At 39.1% G+C, this 20,000-nt stretch overlaps 2 protein-coding genes across 2 annotated transcripts in view; one reads left to right on the top strand and one right to left on the bottom strand.

Annotated features, from left to right (window-relative positions):
• Positions 1-6,200: 6,200 nt before the first annotated feature.
• On the top strand, positions 6,201-8,989 carry LOC138057146 (E3 ubiquitin-protein ligase TRIM71-like). Its single transcript, XM_068903212.1, has 2 exons — positions 6,201-7,186; positions 7,505-8,989. Exons 1-2 carry the CDS (start codon positions 6,397-6,399, stop codon positions 8,086-8,088), a joined length of 1,374 nt encoding a protein of 457 aa, XP_068759313.1. The 5' UTR covers positions 6,201-6,396; the 3' UTR covers positions 8,089-8,989.
• A 2,667-nt stretch (positions 8,990-11,656) lies between these two features.
• LOC138055918 (28S rRNA (cytosine-C(5))-methyltransferase-like) overlaps positions 11,657-20,000 on the bottom strand; it is an 11,881-nt gene continuing 3,537 nt past the window's right edge. The window contains exons 2-8 of the mRNA XM_068901782.1: positions 16,888-17,142; positions 16,052-16,176; positions 15,176-15,304; positions 14,271-14,409; positions 13,089-13,213; positions 12,451-12,579; positions 11,657-11,767 (exon numbers count right to left, since the gene is read on the bottom strand). Of these exons, the coding sequence (XP_068757883.1) occupies positions 11,657-11,767; positions 12,451-12,579; positions 13,089-13,213; positions 14,271-14,409; positions 15,176-15,304; positions 16,052-16,176; positions 16,888-17,142 (1,013 nt within the window). The remainder of the gene's footprint in view (positions 11,768-12,450; positions 12,580-13,088; positions 13,214-14,270; positions 14,410-15,175; positions 15,305-16,051; positions 16,177-16,887; positions 17,143-20,000) is intronic.

Here is a 20,000-nt window from a genome sequence, read left to right on the forward strand (position 1 = left end):
AGTATCATCGTACTAGGGGCTTGGAAGTCAAAGTTTTTAGTGCGCATGTTCGTTTGCAATGACGTTACTATTAAGGATGGCTTTTCTCGGCAAAGAGCGTACGCAGGAGTAACATACACAGTTGCATGAAGTTCTATTGTAGTTGATTGGTGTCCTCTGTCCTACCAAAAGTTGCAAAGTTGCTAATGTTCAAGTCCGCTTATAATGCTTGTGCTTCCCCACCCCCAACAGCTCTATCCCTGAACCTAATCAAACAGCAAGGGGACACCTTGTGACGTCTATGCAAACGAACATAAATCGATTTATGTCGACATATCGGACATGTATGTACTGGACTGACCTGATTACAGAGACAGTACCGAGGCTCATTGGGATCGTAAACCCAATCGGGAACAGCAGCGGCTGCCACTGCAGCTTCCTGTTCGGCCACCTGGGCGGAAACTACATCTGTAACTTGAGTTGCGCTTTTATTTCTACAGAAATACAGAGATAGGAAATTACAGAGTAAAGCAAAATACCATCGCAGCCATGAGAGCAGCTAAAGCAGTGGCAAAGGGATGAAAAAATAAAGAGAAAAAAAAAACCGGGTTTAAACAGCACTCGAGCCATTGACCGTGCGATTGTTCTACACATTGCTGTATTAATGATCATAAAGCCGTCTTGGAGGTGGCCGATTGTCAGTTCCATTCTAATTTCGCGTTGCGGACAGGTCAGAGTACGAAGGGAATTTGATACACGACTTTCATATATTCTCATGAGACTATTGTCATTGTCAAAATCAATTTTAATCTTAGGGGGTTGAAAGAATTTGCCTGTATTGTTTTCAATTAGGTAAACAGATCGAGAAATTAATCGATTACGTTTAATCAATTGGCATTGATTGGCACCGATGACCAATCGATATTCACACAGAAGTAGTGGTGTACTTCATCGAGTGTCATCGATTGTGATCAATCACCGATTCCATCGATTGTTCAGGCCCTGAGTGAAATACATGTAGCCGACGCTTTTTGTCATCTGTCGGTGCTTTTAGGTCATCGCCGCCATGTTGGTGGACGAAAACAAAAGATTTCTCATTAGCTCTTTTTGTTCGTCCATCAGCAAATGTACATTACATTATTGTTATCTCTGTCTTTAGAGATCGGTTGCAAAGCATCTATGGAAACCACTGACAACCATAACCCTGACTCTCTTGTATAGGAGTCCCGTAGAAGCCTGGGTTTTTCCACAACCCAGTGGTCTAAGAAAGAAGCATTACTGAACCAATGCAGAAATCTGAAAAGATTTAAATGCCATAGTATTTCGTAGTACAGGAAAGCTACAACAAGTTGCAAAAATAGTGCAGACACTTCACCTCCTTGGGGCGTTATTAATTTACCTATTACCTCTCACACCTCAGCTCCCCTCCCCCCCCCCCCCCTTCCTATCAGTGTTGCTAGCAAGACAAAAAAATTGTCGCAAACATAAACAGTTAACATTGAAAGGGAGAGAGGGGAAGGGAAGTGGGAAAGGTTTAAATTCTAGATACGGCGGGTGTAGGAAGCTAGAAAAGGTGTTTTTTTTTTTATGCAAGTGTCTCAACAATTTTGCAACTTGTAGCTTCATAGGCTGATACTGCACTTACTCTTTTTTCTGTTTTGTTGAGGTCGGTGCCACATTGAGAGAGGCTCGCACATCACTTGGTGTAACTGGAATACTAATTGAGTTTACACTAGATGACGTTGAATCAAACGGCATCCCTAAAGAACTACTACCAGGCAAACCATTTAAGCTGTTTGATGGTGCTGGTAAACTGCTTACAGTTCCTCCTGTTGTTACAAAATCAAGACAAAACTACTTTAGTTTCCAAGAGACATTTAGTTACAATACAGAATTTGATGAAATTATGAATTTTTCTGGTTTTACACAGGCATACATCAGGGAAAATCGTCATGCTGCTACAACGAGGCAAAGCCATGACCTTCTGATTTCAAGTCTAGAAGCTCCGCCAGCTGAGTTACAGCTGATGTGAGTTATCATCGGAGCATGAAATTGAGAACTTGATGAACTCGAAACATAAAGCTAAGAAAGGCTATTCATTTCTACTGCGTCTTGCGGCGGCAAACTGAGGTAAAACCTCCTTGAAATTTCGGAACACCTCGTCTTGGCCGAGGTGAGAACACAGAATCAATCTGCGAAACGTCCACGGTAAAATCTCGGCAAACGGGTAAATACTTTCGGGCGGAACTTTGTAAAGAATTGTCGGAGCTAATGATTTTAAGGTATAAGGTTCACGTGACAAAGTGTCTTATAATAATTATTATTATTATTATAAGGTTAGAAGATGAGTTTTAGGTCCAATAAATGAATGAAATAAGGATTAATATAAATATTAATGAGCAATATTTATATTTTTCCCTGGTTCCTTTAGACCTTCCTGGTCAATAAAAATACGACTTTGTGCCATTTAGAGCACTTCACAAAAATTACAAAATAATAAGTATGTGCAGTTCTGCTACGTTATTCAGGAGATGAAGTAATAGGAATGCATTACCTCAGAATCATGAGGTTGGAATTTCACATTCTCTGGACAACGGCAGAGATAAGAACTCAAATGCACACAAGATGTACTGCACAATTCTTCACTGGGTGAACCTACTGTTTTGTGGTGTTGCTATTGTTGTAACTATAAAATCTCTAATATCTTACCAAGTGCAGCTGCATATGCCGCTTTTAAAGTTCCAGTGCCTCTTCTACCATGCTGCATGGGAAGAGTTGCTATGGCAGCTTGTGCTGCTGCTACAGCAACAGCTGCCGAACCAGCACCAACTTCACCTGGAAACAAAAAGAACCATAGGAATCAAAGAAAGTATATGTTTACAAACACTGTTTTTGTTATTCAAATATGCCAACCAAAGGAACAAAAGACCCTTTAAATTGTTTCGACAGCCAATGAGGCTCTGGTTGGCACATTAATCACAATAGGTGACGTCAACGATATCTTTGCTATTTGTGTGGACAGGGTCTTAGTTTTGAGAAAGGTAGCCGACAACTATCGTTAGTTAGATTGTTTCTCAGTTGGCTAAGCGTGAACAATTTGTGTCAAAAACTTTGAAATAATTTTATCCCGTTAAGAAATTCAACAACAAAATTGGCTCTAATTTTCAGCCAGTAATCTTCTATACTCTTACTTGCATTGATTGTATAGACCCCTTTCAGTTAATTTCCAATCTGGAGGACAAAACAATAAGATTGTTTTGCATCTGAAGGGTTTGTTTCTCTACCCTGCGAGCAGAGTCTCTTTCGATCTTCCTAGATAAGTCGGGAAGAGGAAAGTAGACTCTGCTCGCCGCCTCCACATTTTGTATTGAGCATGCGTTAAAAATTGAAAATTTATGTATCCGGTGTCCGTCACGCGTGACCAGTAGCCACAAAACGAAGAAGAAGAAGTCGGAATATTTTCGAACAATTCCGGCAAACACACGACAATCAAGGAATCATTTCATTGGAAACTCAAGATAGTCCATATATCTTAAAAATGCCATTTTATTTTTTTACTGAAAAATTTATAGGTTTCTGTCAGGCTAGTTTCTGCAACCGACACAAATAGGAAAAACTCATGGGAATTCTAACAGTTAAAATTGCCACGCTGTTGTAAATTTCAAAATATTGATGACGCGTGGCGACTGATCATGCGCAAAAATAAAAAAAAACAGGTTTGACAAGTCGAAACTGGACTGACTCATCCAATTCTTTGGATGAGCGGCAAATCAAATAATGTGGAGGCGGCGAGCAGAGTCTACTTTCCTCTTCCCGACTTATCTAGGAAGATCGAAAGAGACTCTGCTCGCAGGGTATTGTTTCTCTCACGGGAGAGAACAACCATTGTTTTCTACTCCAGATTGGGAAGTACTGAAATGGGTCTATTTGCTTTCAAGCCAACTCGCGTGAGCTGCAGCATCGCAAACGAAGAGATAATACCGGCAGGTACAAATCACAGGTCACAGGTCATTGTTTTACCAATACAGAAAGTATCCTAAACATTCAAAAAAAGCTAACCCTAAAAACTTTTGTTTCTGCCTAATTAGGCCTAAGATTTTAGCTTTTACCAATGTTTAGGATATTTTCTGTATTGGTAAAGGGGTAACCTGTGACCTGTGACCTGTGTTTTGTACCTGCCGGAGATAATACACTTCGAATCCACTGCAAACAAAATATCCTTGCAAACTGCAAACAAAAGTTTCTTCGCAAACTGCAAACATAAAAAACCACACACTCCGTACTGCGCGCGCAAGAACATGCGAAGGACTGGAAAGGGCTCCAACAAACATGTTTGTGGAAATAGAAGGTGTTGGAGCAAACATACCTTGGGATTACTTTTGACAGATAACGGTTTTCATTCTGAGCGATTACTAGTCGGCATTTTATTTCAGCTTCAAGCATAACGTACAACGGCACGGAACAACCTACTAGGAATAGGAATAGAGTTTTAAGAAATAGGGGTCACTCTTTAGTTATGCTCCAATAATATAAAATAATATAAGGATCTTGATGACAGCAGGCAAGTTAAAATTTTAAAGAAAACGACAACACTCTTAAATTTGCAAAACATGTTTCGACAGAAACTTCTGTCATCTTCAGTTGATAGATTTACAAAGCGTTAGAAGTTGAATTTATAAGTAGGAAAAATGCTAATTACATTAGTAACAACGGAATGTACATAAAACGTGGCAATGTGAACATTCCGTTGTTACTAATGTAATTAGCATTTTTCCTACTTATAAATTCAACTTCTAACGCTTTGTAAATCTATCAACTGAAGATGACAGAAGTTTCTGTCGAAACATGTTTTGCAAATTTAAGAGTGTTGTCGTTTTCTTTAAAATAATATAAGCAATGAACAATTTAAAAGTGTTTTTACCAATAGAACTTTCATTAATTTTAGATAATTAGATCATTTTAGACATTTCTAAAGTGAACATGTTTGTTGTTCAGTAATGTTTTTATTGTGTACGATAAAGACTATTATATTATTATCATTATCATTATCGTTATCGTTATCGTCATCGTTATCGTCATCGTTATCGTTATCGTTATCGTTATCGTTATTATTATTATTATTGAGCAAATGTGAGAATGAAATACACAGTAAATGAAATGGTGACAATAGAACCCACTGGAAACTCGGAAAAATCCGAGCCCCAGATGGGATTCGAACCCACGACCCTCCGTGATCTAGTCGGATGCTCTAACCACTGAGCTACTGGAGACTCAATGGTGAGCAAGGTCGAAATGTGGGTTTTGACTCGAGCTGCATCACGCAGCTACAAAGTCAAATAACAGCAGCATAGCTCATAACTGCATCACGCAGTCACATTAAAGCATATCTACGATGCGGCCAACCAACCACCCAAGTGAGCAAATGTGAGAATGAAATACACAGTAAATGAAATGGTGACAACAGAACCCACTGGAAACTCGGAAAAATCCGAGCCCCAGATGGGATTCGAACCCACGACCCTCCGTGATCTAGTCGGATGCTCTAACCACTGAGCTACTGGAGACTCAATGGTGAGCAAGGTCGAAATGTGGGTTTTGACTCGAGCTGCATCACGCAGCTACAAAGTCAAATAACAGCAGCATAGCTCATAACTGCATCACGCAGTCACTTTGTAGCTGCGTGATGCAGCTCGAGTCAAAACCCACATTTCGACCTTGCTCACCATTGAGTCTCCAGTAGCTCAGTGGTTAGAGCATCCGACTAGATCACGGAGGGTCGTGGGTTCGAATCCCATCTGGGGCTCGGATTTTTCCGAGTTTCCAGTGGGTTCTATTGTCACCATTTCATTTACTGATTATTATTATTATTATTATTATTATTATTATTATTAAATACGAAAAGGGCCGTTTCCATGGTAATGGTCCGTACTGTAAAATCCCGACCGAACACCAGCCAGTCAGAGTTCTCTATTTAGCCTGATAATTGCTTTCCATTTCATAATATCCAAGTATTTGTTCCTTAGTTTATACCAATTCTCTGTTATGCAGATTAAAAGAAGCATTATCTAAAGCGTTATACCATGGAATCTCGGTTTTGTAAAGTGTTAAGTTTCTCCTTTGTCCTAATTCGTTCAAAAAGCCATTTCTATTGGGCAGAGCTCCGTGATCTCAGCCTACAACACTTCACAAAGGTCACCCACTTGCCCTCCCTCTGTCGCTTTAAGCTCGCTGCCTGCATAAAAGCCAAATATCCGGGAGTCAGAGAACCAAAACAAAACAATCAACAGACTTTTAAAACACATCGCAATAATTGGCTAATGGTCACCTGATTCCAAGAAAAGCTAAAGATAGAAATCACGAGACTTGCAATGTCATAGTCAACGGCACTCAGTTCGTGAAGGCGTGGAGATTAGCAATATGGATATCCCAAAGTTGCTTTTCAATCTTCGCGAAGAAGCCTCGTGTCCGGAGGAAGCCGAAGCTCAAAAGATCGAGTTAGCAGGTCTAATTCAAACGCCAAGAGACAACTTGTACGCAAAGGTGAAGATGGTCACTCAAATTGACGAGGAGTACGCTCAGCTTGTTCAACGAAGCGAAGACGTGCTAAGAGACGTCGATGTTTTTGTTGATAATTTAATGAGGAGACTTCAAGAGGAAAGGCAAAATATCAAGTCGGCAGTGGAAACCGTAACCAAGAAATCGCTGGAGAGTCTAACGACCAAAAAAACAGTGATTCAGGAGGAAATAAAGAAGATCGAATTAGCGGTGGAAAAAGCTGAGAAACTTTTAACACAAAGCACAGACGCCGAGGTGGTACAGCTAAAGAAACCATTGCAAACCATTCTAGAACGGGTAGCACAAGTGAAGCCAGTTGAGAGCGACCCTGAAAGCTTCTTTGAATTAGTTTTCGTGGAAAATAACAAGATCCTGGAGACAATCAAAAGCGAAGGCATTGGTCTTTTGAAATTTCCAACTGATGCAAAGGAATCCGTTGCCGAAGGCAAAGGACTTTGTGAGGGAACTGTTGGGCGTGAAGCTCAATTCAATTTAACGACAAGAAACGCGGCTGCCGAACGATGTTATAATAAGAATGACAATGTAATGGTAGACTTGAGAGACGGTAGAGGGCAGGAATGCATAACCACATTTCTTGTTAATGACAACAAAGACGGGACCTACAAAATCAGCTATTGTCCTACATTTGAAGGTAAATTCAATTTGTCAGTTAAGGTAAACGGGCAACATATCCGCGGCAGCCCTTTCTGGGTTGTATTTAAACCTTTCAATGTCAAACCTGTTTTATCTTTTGGAAAACAAGGCTCGAATTGTGGAATGTTTGATTGTCCTTGGGGGGTGGCAGTAAATTCCTGTGATGAAATCGCAGTCACTTCATGTCACAAGGTGCAGATATTTGACTGCAAGGGTAATTTTGTGAGATCCTTTGGTCGTCAGGGTAGTGACAAGGGACAGTTTCACTACCCTAGAGGAATAACTTTTGGTAAAGATAGGAATATTTATGTTGCAGAAAACCATCGAATCCAAATTTTTAACGAGAAGGGGAGGTACACGAGTATGTTTGGTGGGGAAGGAAGCCTTGATAGCCAGCTCTATAATCCTCGTGGTTTATCATTGGATTACAATGGAAATATTATTGTTACTGATGCTGGTAACAAATTCATTAAGTTCTTTTCCCCTGATGGAAAGTTTCTAACAAAGATAGGTGGACCAAGTTCTCTTAGTGATCCTGTTCATTGTGTTCAGTCTGGTGATCATCTCATTGTGTCAGACTGTGGTGATCACAGTGTGAAAGTATTCACCCAGGAGGGGTACTATAAGTATCAGTTTGGCACAAGAGGGAAGGGGAATGGAGAGTTCAACCGTCCCTTTTGTTTGTCAGTGAGTAAATCAGGACATGTACTTGTCTGTGATCTAAATAATCACAGAGTGCAAGTCTTTGAACTGAATGGTAAGTTTGTTGGTAAGTTTGGAAAAGAGGGCAGCAACTTAGGAGAGTTTAAGTGTCCAATATCGGTAGCGCTCCTCAGTAATGGCCAAATTGTTGTGTCTGACAATGAGAATCATCGCATTCAAATATTTGATGAACCTTGAGCAGACACTTGCTAAAAGCCAAGTAACAATAATCTATTATCTTAAGGAAGTTTGATTTTCAGCTTTTATGAACCCTTTTTACTATCTGATTTGCTTGTAATTTGTTGAACTGTTTCTGTATTTTTGAAGTGTTTCACTTTAATATAATGTACCGCTTTGTACCTGAAATTGTTTTCTGTAAAGGAGAACAGAAGGTATAACTGATAACTTTTTTGCATTGAAATTCATCTTCTAAGAAATCTACTTGTAAGAAAACATGAATTTTTAGCAGCATGAATAGCCCACTTTCGATATATTAAAATTTATTCCTAAACAAAACGCCTAAACGCATTATATTGTGGCCCCGGGGAATAAACTGATACAAATCCTTCTATTTATTCCCCAGAGCTTCGAGATGCTGTCTTTTGTTTAGGACTGAATTTTAATATATCTAAATTGGTCTGTTATATTGCCCGGTGAGTTCCGGTGTAGTTATCATTAACTGAGCCATGAGTGATCAAAGTGTTTGACTTTAAGCGAGTAGTTTTCTTTGAAGCTTTGATTTGATTAAGGAAATAGTGCACTTCACTTTTAAGAACGCTTTTAGCATTTATATTCAACATTTTCGTAATAACCGCTTGCGTGACGGCAAATAATTGTAAATAGAACGTTTTAGCTCTCTGACAGTGTTAAAAAAAAAACTGTTTCGAGTATTTTAGTGTACATAAGCAAGTATGTACCCTTGTTACTTAATAGTAGGTTTGATATCAAAAGAAATGTACTGTGGAATCATTCTGCAGAAGCAATATGGTAGCTTTAGTAAGTATATTATCTTTATAATGACATTCAAGTGCTGTGAACCTTGTGATTGAAAGGTAGAAGAAATGGAAATAAAGGTTTCATGCGAATATGTTTCGGTATACTTTAGTGGTCTGTGTTTATTTTCCTTGGGTTTGGGGTGTAGGGTGGCTGTAGGTAGGGATCGTTTCTGGGGGGAGGTGACAGTAAATCTTCTTCTGCGAAATGTGGGTATTTTGGCTTTCTACAGAGCCTCTTTATAACTATACAAAAATTTGGTTTTATCAACGGAGTTGATAATGTAAATTGGCCACCGTACAGAGATTCTAAAAGCTGACGTTTCGAGCGTTAGCCCTTCGTCAGAGCGAATCCAGATTCCTTCATTCCTCTTTATAACTGTACGCTGGAATAATCATTCGTAAGGCGCGCCTTTTCTGACACCATAGTTAATCGAGGGACTAGCTATGAAACCTTAGAACCTTCAAAAGCGAAAACAATGTTGTCGCAATCGATGTTGAATTGACCGTGACCCTGCACAATCTTTTATTTTCGCTTCGCACGGGTATGCAAATTAGTTGCGCATAATTTCAACGAAGGATTTGATTGGTTATCTTCTCGAAAAAAGGTGTGTTTTGTGCAGGGTCAAGGCCAAAAATACGGACAAAAACATGAAACAAAGGAACTTGTCGAGTTTCATAACCATCTCCATGCATTAACTATGCTGACACTGACTCTAGTTCATCCGAAAACGATGCTGGCAGCCCGTTGCGAAAACTTAAGCAGCAAATGTTAACAGTCTCGACTCGAAACTCGATCCGCGATCCTCGATGTTTCCATGGTAAAGTCGAAAAGAAATTTCGAGGTGAAGCATAACTTCTTGCACCCTGCTAGCAGAGCCTTTCTCTTGCTTGCTCGATTTTGGCGTTCTCGAGAAAGGCTCTGCATGAATCGAGTAAGATCTTTATTGAATATGCGCTGCTTGTTGCCAGGATACAGTCTCGAACCCAAGCCTAATATGCCAGATCTCGCGGCCATCTTGGTTTTTCATGGTACAGCGGGCTCAATTATAACCATCGGTTTTGGCACTAAACGGACGCTCGCACTGGAAAAACCGGTTTGACGAGAGAAAACAAGATTTACTAGTCCAGAAGTTCGGGCTGCGGCGGCTTCAAAGAGTTGACGCGATTCGGGCAGAGCCTACTTTTCTCCTCCTCAGTAAAGAAAAAGACTAAAGGAGGCTCTGCTCGCAGGGTGAACTTCTTGAAAACAAAACAATGGTGTGACAAAAGGGATTGACAAGCGGTCCCCTTTATTTGCACAACTGACAGACATATCGAAATATTTCTTCACGCTTGCGTCTATTCTCATTTTTTTTAGCACATCGCTCATTTTTTTCTTGACTTCAGCGTTTCAGTATAACTGCTGAATTACCTGAATACTAGTAGGGAACATTCAAGGAATGTTTCAAGAATATCGTTCGAAAACTTTTTTTACTGAGGAATCACCTTAAGTTTTTCCAATCTGTTTGAATTACGCCTACCACAATGATACCATACAGTACAACAATAATGTAGTCTAAGCATAGTAAGTAACGAATTTTGACACGGCTGGTCAACCGTTCTCTTGAGCCTCGATACGGTGAGAGCAAATAAGTGAGCGGTTGACCAGCCGTGTCAAAATTCGTTGCAAGCGAGCCTCGAAGGAGTTTGAAAATTTGAATATTTTTCGCTGTTTCTAAGCAATGGATACTCGCTGGACCTTGAAACTTGGTCAAGGAGAAGTACATTTATCCGTATAGCCATCGCCGGAGTTTGAGCGTGACTGATGCCGGAGAAGTGTGATTTTATCGGCGAGATGTGAGGTAAGCTAAAAATTACTTTCCAGCCTTTCCTTTATTTAGGTACGAGTGACAACTCGGGAATTTGAGAAGTCGCTTAAATCGCATTCAATCAGGCAAAAAACCACACAAAAAGCGAGAAATCCACCACGACAATAAAGTACGGCTTTTTTATTGAGAACTTTTGCGGGTAAATATCTTTTTCAGTCTGTTATCGAGATTCCCATACAAATTATACCTTCCGAGTCTGGGCCGCCCGTGCAGAAACATTAAGGAGTTCCGCACAATTTAAGTTAGTTCCCGCACAATGTTAATTTGTTTTCCGCACCCCGTCAGAAGCCCTGTTTAAATCCGATGACTACTTCGGATGCCCTACAACTGAGCTTCGATCTTCTCTGCCCTCTTCTTCTCTCAACAAATTCGGTTCGATGATGACTCGGGGATACTCGGAAAAAATCGGAGAGCTCCCGAACAGGAGTCGATAAACTTCCGCTAACTAGTTCGGATGCTCTACCACTGGGCTACAGGAGAAAGGTTCAGATTACAAATTGGGGAAATCAACTCAACTCACATCAAATGTTAGTTTGTGCAAACCTCTTATACCTGGGAAACAAACTGGGAATACATTGGCTCCGATCTCCTCTCTTCTCTCAACAAATTCCGTTCGAAAATTGAAGGTTCTTGGTCCATCGTAAGATAAGTGTCCGGGGCTGAACATTTCCATAGCCTCATTAATTTGAACCTGGCAAAGTTTCTATGGAAACTAAAGAGTCAAGTGTGTTGTAGCTAACAATTTAGTTATGGTTGTCATGGCACCGAATCTCCTTAAGTGATATTTCACTTGGCTCCAAATTATAATTAGGCCACAAGAAGAGTGTTCCTGGTTTGCTTGCTTCAGTCAACTTTTATTTCGTTTCTTTTCGAACTTAACAATTTACGACAAAATAATGAAACTCATACCTCTTGATAAACAGAGCATGTTGAATACACGACTCTCTTTGCCAAAGGAAAGGACAACGCATGGTTCAAGACTGATAACTGAAACGTGGCCAGAGATTCAAGCCTCTTCCACAGAGGAAGCGAAAGAGAAAATCAAATACAAAGAAACTATAACAAAAGATACATTTCAAGAAAACCGTGGAGAAAATATAGCAATGGAGAAACCTGAAAAATTCAGGACTTCAACGGGGTTTGAGCCTGTGACCTCGCGATGCCGGTGCGACGCTCTAACCAACGGAGCTACGAAGTCACTGATATTGAGAGCTTGTCATTTGGGGGTTTAAATGTCCCTGTGTCGGAATAAATCAACGAACGAAATGATATATAAAATGAATCATATATTGAAATGCAGATATGAAATCAAGTGAAGCTATGATCCTCGCAGTTACGAACAATTTTAGCAATTGCATAGCTTCACTTGAATGCATATCCGCAGTTCATTATATGATTCATTTCATATATCAATTCGTTTGTTGACAATAGCAGTAATCAAAGATTCATGATCATAACGCAAAGCAGAACACTAAATTGAGTGCAAAGTGCTGGAAAACGAATCCCAAAAATGTAAGAAAATGAAAGAGAAAATAGCATCGCCATGTCCCATTTTTAATCCAATCACCCAATGCAGCTTTGGAAAATCCAACTAACATTCGCTACATTACATTTGACACTCTATGGAAAGCCTCTTTTTTAGCCAGCGCATTTGGCAGAACATTAAGCCTTACTGACAAATAAAGCTGAGTATGTACCTTTTTCTCAGCTGTTTCTTGTTCCTCATCTACAAGTCTATCCATTCTGGTCGTGATACCAGACCCACTGCAAGATGGATCAACCACAATATACTCAACTTTGCTGTATTTCTCGTCAAAGGGATCAACCTGACACATTCCAAATTAAAGGATTTGACAAGAACACGGGCATAGAGTGAATGAACTAACCAAGTTGGAGGTCCGTACTGTAAAATTACGGACTGCTTCCCGCTTGGGCCATAAATCAACCGGAAAAAAACATGCAAGAATCCGTAATTTTACAGTACTGACCGCGAAAATGAGGTTAGTAAGATGTTTATTATATCTCTGTGGTTATCTGTGGCAATCAGCCGCGAGGGAAAGGAAACTAGTTTTAATAGCCAATCACAGGTACGCACTATCTGAGAGATATAATAAAAATGGATTATTGTACACTGTGACGTGATTAAAATGGAATAATTTTCAAATCCTCACAATTAGCCTAAAGTTATATACATGTACCTTAAAGTGGTCTTCTGTAGATATTACGTTTACTCAAAATGGCTAATAAAGTTTATTCCTGGTATTGTCGTTGCTATTGTCAAGTGTTTTTAGATTTTAGCTACCTTCTAGAGAGAGTTCACTTGACAGAGAGACACTAACTTAATACCAATGTCCAGAAAACTACAGTTTGTCGTTGTAACACAGTCTGCGCCAGCTATTTTCATCAGCTTTTCCATTACTGATAACCTTTTCTTGTCAGTGTCAAATCCAAATATTTTTTCTGCAGGAAGGAAGTGATGGTTGACAGAGCATTCAAACTACGAGCATCTGAAAAGAACCTTCTTCTTAACTCCAATATACAGCAGGGGCACCCAACGATAATCTTCGGTGAAATATGTGTTGGGGAGAGCCAAACTCTTCTAAGAATTTCGGTTTTACGTTGCAAACAGCTATAGATTTCTTTATAGTAAAACATCACCTAAAAGATTCGGCAACAAAGGAAAAGTAGTCCCTTACGTTTTGGGAAGGAATATTTTGCAATTTTTGGCACTTAAAAAGATCACCTAGTAGTTTCGGATGAGCAAATGGTTCCCCGGAAGGTAACGTTCAGCTAGCAATTTCTGAAATGAAGATTTAATTCCCTACAATTTTTGGGCACTTCAATTTTCAGCTAAGATATCCGAACAGATCAAATTCTTTTAGGTGATGAAAACATCTCTCTGGTCAGTCTTTATACATTACAAGGAGCCTAGAAATGTCTCTCAAAAGCGTTTGGCTTCATTTTCTCGTTGTGTGCCCTTGATACATGTAAAACAGATTAAAAGAAGAGAAGCTGTCAAGTTTTGGACAAGTTGATGGAAAGAGGAAAGGATATATATTTTGTAACGTTTCGCTAATGACACGGGAGTGCGTTCATTATGTATGATTCATGTTAACTTTAGAAGTATTTTAGGCGTGTTTGTTGATGTTGAATCCCTTGGGGCTACTAGGCTATGTGAGAGCCATTTGAAGGCATCTCTTTCAACTTTGCTTTATTGTTTTTTCACTGCTATATTTTCTTATGGTGTTGATGTAAACGCTTGCTGTATCCTGTATCAATAAACGAGATGCCTGCCCCTGATGCAGTGTTTGTGTTTATTAAGATTAGTTACAAAATATTTTATAATCGTTTCACGGTGATTAGAGTACAAAATGTAATTTTGAATGATAGTCAATCGAAAAAGGAAATAGCTGTTAAATTTTGAAGACACTATTAAAGGCTGAGAAAGAGAGAGAGAGAGAATGAATGAATCATGGGGTTCTCCAAAATAAGAAATATTAATAAATAACTTTAATACTTAAATTGATTGACTGATGATACCCTTTATTGCTCATTATGCTTGCTACATGGCTACTTTTGTTCCCTGGGGCTGTGCAGGCATCTATCACATGAGAACCAGGGGGAGGTAGCAAGACGTGAGCTGGAATACAGCTGGCCTATACAGAAAATAGTCAAAGAATGGCAAGATTCCAATACTCATTAACATCACAGGATGTCTTGTTGAAAGCAGGCGACAAGGGTATTCTGACCTTAAATTGTAGCTGGCAGAGAGAGTTACACGTATTATGTCATTAAAATTAAAGGATGTAATGGGCATGCTGCATAAAAAAAAATATTCACATAGCAATTGAACAATAGTACATTATTTGTGTGTGGCAGACATACTGTACCTGTATGTTGTAGTGACCTTAAAATGTAAATTTCTAAACCATCCGTTTAGGATATACCACGGCAAATAGTGGCTAAATTCCCTTTCTGGATAGATCCCTGGGCATTGGAGAGACAGACGAGAAGATGGACATGAACGTCTGATGCATAACCAATGAAACTGCAACCTACCGGTAATTGAATTGTTAAAAGATGTACAATGCTGGTGTCCGACTTTTTTTTATATTAAATTTGCCTCAGGAAAAACACTAATTGTCTCATTGAAGATTTACAATGTATTACACAACATATGTTTGTTTACGAACATTGTTTTGCCTTTCAAAGACATTATTTTTATGACTATAATAAAGAGTGGGTTCATTCCATCGGTCCAAATTGTGGACAGACGGTCTTGTAACACGGCATTGCTCGTTTGTGGTAGAATATATTCGGTTGAGTTTTGTTTTTCTATTTTTGAGTTTTAAGCTGGTGTTCATTTATGTTCTTAAGGGCCATCAGTACAAACGAGTAGAAACTTCATGTTGACAGTTGTACCTTGTCTTGAAGGAGGATTTCTCCATTGACATACAAAGGATGATCATGGAGATCAGTGCCAGAAGGAAAAACCATTACATCTGAAAAGTGGTCATCACACATGAACTGTTTAGTGTGTGTGGCTTTGCTCTAAAAGTAAAAGGAAAGAAACTTCTCAAGAAAGGCACACGGAAAAATCCAGCAGCATGAGGGAATTTATATGAAATTTCCCTTGAATGTTGATACTAAAATTAACGTATCCGAATCTACAATGCAGCTGGGAGATCTGCCATGAAAACTAAGGTAGCTGAAAACGTTTTTCATATGAAATGATTGGACTTTTGCATCATCTTGTGAGAGTACCGGCACTTCAGTCTGCAAAACAATATTATTTTGGGATTTTGAAAATAACCTACTGTAGACTTTCGTTTAAAGTGCCTATCATGCACCTCAAATCACATTTCAACTTTATTAATTCTCCGAAATCATCCTAAATACATTGAGTTGTTTTGGGAACCTTTTGATTGAAATTTCACTTTTTTTATTGGCTTTCAAAGATGAGAAACGTGGTCATTCTTTAACCAATAACCGAGCGATGAAGCAGAATGCGTTCAATACCAGGTTGACATCACAAATTAATTTGCATCGCTGTTTTCAAAGAACTTTCTGAATGCAAAGCAGTTTTCGGCCCACAAATAGTTTTACATTTATCATCATCACCTACATGTTGTTAATCTTTTCATCCCTGAACATTCGTTGACGAGTAAAATCGTCTGGTGTTAGACAGAGTAAATAGTGCCACTCTTCAGTCAGGGAAAGGGTTAAAAGGATTTTTGAGTGGAGCTAGACCTTGCTAAGAAAAAGTGGAGAGAGTTGTCAATGGAATTGAGATCTTACCTGCATGACAAAAGATGCTACATTGGTTTGATTAGCTTGCTCATAACCATTTTCTTTGAAATGTTGGATTACATGTTCCATGGAGGTCTTTATTGCGTTAACTCTGACATAACGTGGGATCAAATCTACGTGAAACATCAAAAGAAATTAGTACATAATATGTCATCATAAAACGCTTTTTATAACATGTGAATGTAATACATGTGAAAGCAAAGCTTACTCTGTTCATGAACCCTTCACAAAAATTATTATTTCTCTCTGAGTAAAAGAAATACCCATTATGGGGTTAAAGAGAAGAACACAAGGAAACAAGTTTTGAATGTTCATCTACTATCATCTACTTTATAATAATTATTGTTGGGATCTATCTTGAGTATCAAATTAAGTCATTTTTACCAAGTTGGAGGTTTAATAATCCCTAAGGCACTAAGGTATCTACATGTATAAGGATTAAAACAAACATTTGTAATGAAAAGAATTTGTGGGGATGTTTCAGCTGTTCACTCCGACCCACTGCCATGGAATGAAAACTGACCAAAGTTGGTTCACTTGCAAGGGAATATAGTTTTTGAGTGGAAATAAAAGTTGTTAACCCAGCCACTCCTAAACCACCCTGGACATCCCCCACTGACGAGTAAAATCGTCTGGTGTTAGACAGAGTAAAATCTATTGAGTCCAACTCCTAGGGGTCAATGGGTTAAAATCATGTAATCTAGACAATTTGTAAACTAGATGAAATCTAATGTCACTTTGTGAACAGTGGCTGCACAAGACTAATTCAATCAAAATAACTCTCTTGTTGTGCAAAACATAAATTATCACATTTTAGTGCATGCCTTTGTCGAAGATCTGCTTGGGTAAGAGGTCCTCATTCTTTTTAACCTTGGCTTTGATCTGCAAACGAGCCAAACATGACTGCAGTGCAGACTTATGTTTGGTGATGCTGTGCTTCAAGTCTCCACCACACTGAATCCCTTGACCAAACAGGAAGTCATACACTAACACAAGGGCATGATTATGCCTGAGGTACACAGCAAAAAGAAAAATCAGTACTTCAGTCACATCAATATGAATAATTTTTTTCATAAAATCTTGATATAAAACAAGTCGTCTGTACTGTACATATGTAAATACAATGTGCAAATTAACAACCATGCCTTAGTGCTATGACATAAAATAAGAAGAAGAAGAATTATTATTAAAATGTTATTAAATGTTCGACCTCAGATACTGCATTTCTAGCTTTCTGATTGGTTCACTCAATCTCCATTATAAACTCATAATTTCACGTATACCATATGACCTAATATTGAAACTGATTGTGTTAAGCGAGGTGGCACTTAACCACAGAAAGACAATGGTTGCTAAGGACGCTTTTAGTAAAAGACCCTTACTAAAAGGTAGCATGGGTGGTTCAATGAAGGAAGTTTTTCAATGGAAATCTGTCAACACTTCAATCAGAAGGTGCATGCGCAACTAGTCCCATTCCTCTGCCGTGTGTTTTAGTGAAAAACAGGTAAAAGCCCCCAGGAAACGAAAGGAAGAGGCAGTTTTTTAAACGGATGGGAACCGTCCCATCTCTTTCGTAATTTGTAGCATGGAATTTCTACTTGGACAGAAAATGGAACTGATTTTTTGAAAAGTGTGTCAAAGAAGGACCTTATGACGTCATAATGTTTTGTGAAATAATTTCTTTTAAAATCCATGCAACAGATTTTGTGTTAGAATGTTCTGATACTCTTGCGTTAAAAAATGAGAACAACATCGTTAACTCGCTGAAATTTTAGGCATTTTCTGTTTTTGACCAAATATGGTTGTGAGTCGAATCATACAAAGGTATGTTAGATGGAACACATTTGGCAAAAAAGTTCTCCTGGGTAAATGCCAGGCCTTGGAGGTTTCAAAGGTGCATAGCTCTGTTAACCAAATCATCAAATATGCACATGTTTTCCTAAACTCGTAGTAAGATTGACAGAAGGTACACTATCAATCTTTCAGCGGCACTGTTTGAAACATGACATTCAAAGCCTTTAGTTCTGTCTGCATCTTTATGAAAGAGTCAGTGTCCAAAGTTTGCCCCCTTTTCGTGAAGGAAATATCCGCTTTAGCCTACCCTTAGCCCTCTCCATAACACAAAAACACAAAGTCTGTGGCTAGAAAATTGAATTACCCTGTGTGGATGGCACAGTCTACCCAGGGACAGCTTTAAGCTTAGTCCTTGGCTTGCACCTCATGTCATGGCATCCATGTTGGTGTACTGAACAATAGCGAAATGCAAAGCGTGTATGACATTTTGCTTTTGTTTTGTACACCAAAATGACCGTCTAATCACGTGAGTGCAAGCCAAGAGTACATTGTCACTTAGATTTGCACGTCCTGGAGTAAGAACCAGTACTTGAAAGTAGCCGTTGTCCGGTCGTCCTAGACAACCACAAAGTGTACAGGGTGACTAGTTTTTTGGTAAAATGAAAAGGTTAGTTCCCCCTACCGTTGGCTCAGTTGGTTGAGCACGGGCTGTCACGCGGGAGGTCGTGAGTTCAACTCCAGCCGGACCAACACTCAGGGTCTTTCAATAACTGAGGAGAAAGTGCTGCCTTTGTAATTACATCTGCAAATGGTAAGACTCTCTAGTCTTCTCGGATAAGGACGATAAGCCAGAGGTCCCGTCTCACAACCCTTCAATGTTCATAATCCTGTGGGACGTAAAAGAACCCGCACACTTGTCGCAAAGAGTAGAGCATGTAGTTCCCGGTGTTGTGGTCTGTCCTCTGTGATGTATCATGGTTGGGAGGGTAAATACAGATCTTCATTTAAACCAGCTATGCTGAACTGGAATTTCTGTATAAATAATGTATATAAATAAATAAATAAATAAATAAGTAAATAAATAAATAAATAAGAAAACAACCGACAACCCAGCCGAAAAAAGAAAATGTATTACTTAAGCAGCACCCAACTCACTCGATGGTTTTCTGTTGTCAATGTCTAATGCTAATGTGAAGTTAACAATAATTAAATTGCCGCAGTTGAGCATTTTCCGGTGTTTTAAATATTTGTGGCTTTTACGAAAAATTGTCAGATAGGAAAATTCACATATAGCTGGCAATGGAGATCAAAGACTCTATTTTGAAAATGATAAAACTTGGACCCAGACTTCCACAAAAAAAAAAAACACAGGCGAACTATGGGATACTCAAGTTCCAACGCCATGCTATTGTATCTCAACACGGCGTCCATTAATCATAGGGGATTTTCCAATGTGCAACTAAGCATTTATCAGGGCAACCAAATTTACGGGTTTACATGTAGTTGTCCGGCATTTGAAACAGGGACAACTTGGATATTTTTAATTTCAAGCACTGAAGAACAATAATATTAAACAACTCTTCACTGAAGTAGAGGTGGCTAGTGTTAGATATTTACCGAGGCGCCAAGCAGTGAGGTAAATATCCACCACTAGTCAGTCCGACACCGGTCTCTTCAAAACGCAGACTGCAGACTGTGAAGACCGTGCAGACCCAGGGTAAAATATGGTGTTACCTTTACTATTATTGAGAGCTAACCGTAAACATGCTAACCTGAATGTTCTTTAGGCCTAATTAGGCTAACCGAATGTTATTTAGGCCTAATTCAGGCTAACCGAATTTTCATTTTACAGACGGTCTGCACAGTCTGCAGTCTGCGTTTTTTAGTGTCCCGTCCGACACCAAGGTGAATAGTTGTTTAAGTATATCCTAAAACAGTGAGATAATATAACACAAACAGATGATTTTAATTCATTTATTCCTACAACGATTGCAATGTTTTCAGGCCCAAGTCCCGCGCGAGTTGCTCAAAGGTAAGCAAAGGATAATCAATCAGAGGTGTACGACAACTGCAGAATGCAGACCGCAGATTGTAGACTGCCTACAATTCAAATAGCGCTGATAAACAGTATTTAAGTCTAAGC

This window comes from Montipora capricornis, chromosome 7 (genome assembly GCF_036669925.1).
Source record: "Montipora capricornis isolate CH-2021 chromosome 7, ASM3666992v2, whole genome shotgun sequence".
In the NCBI taxonomy this organism is placed as follows: domain Eukaryota; kingdom Metazoa; phylum Cnidaria; class Anthozoa; order Scleractinia; family Acroporidae; genus Montipora; species Montipora capricornis.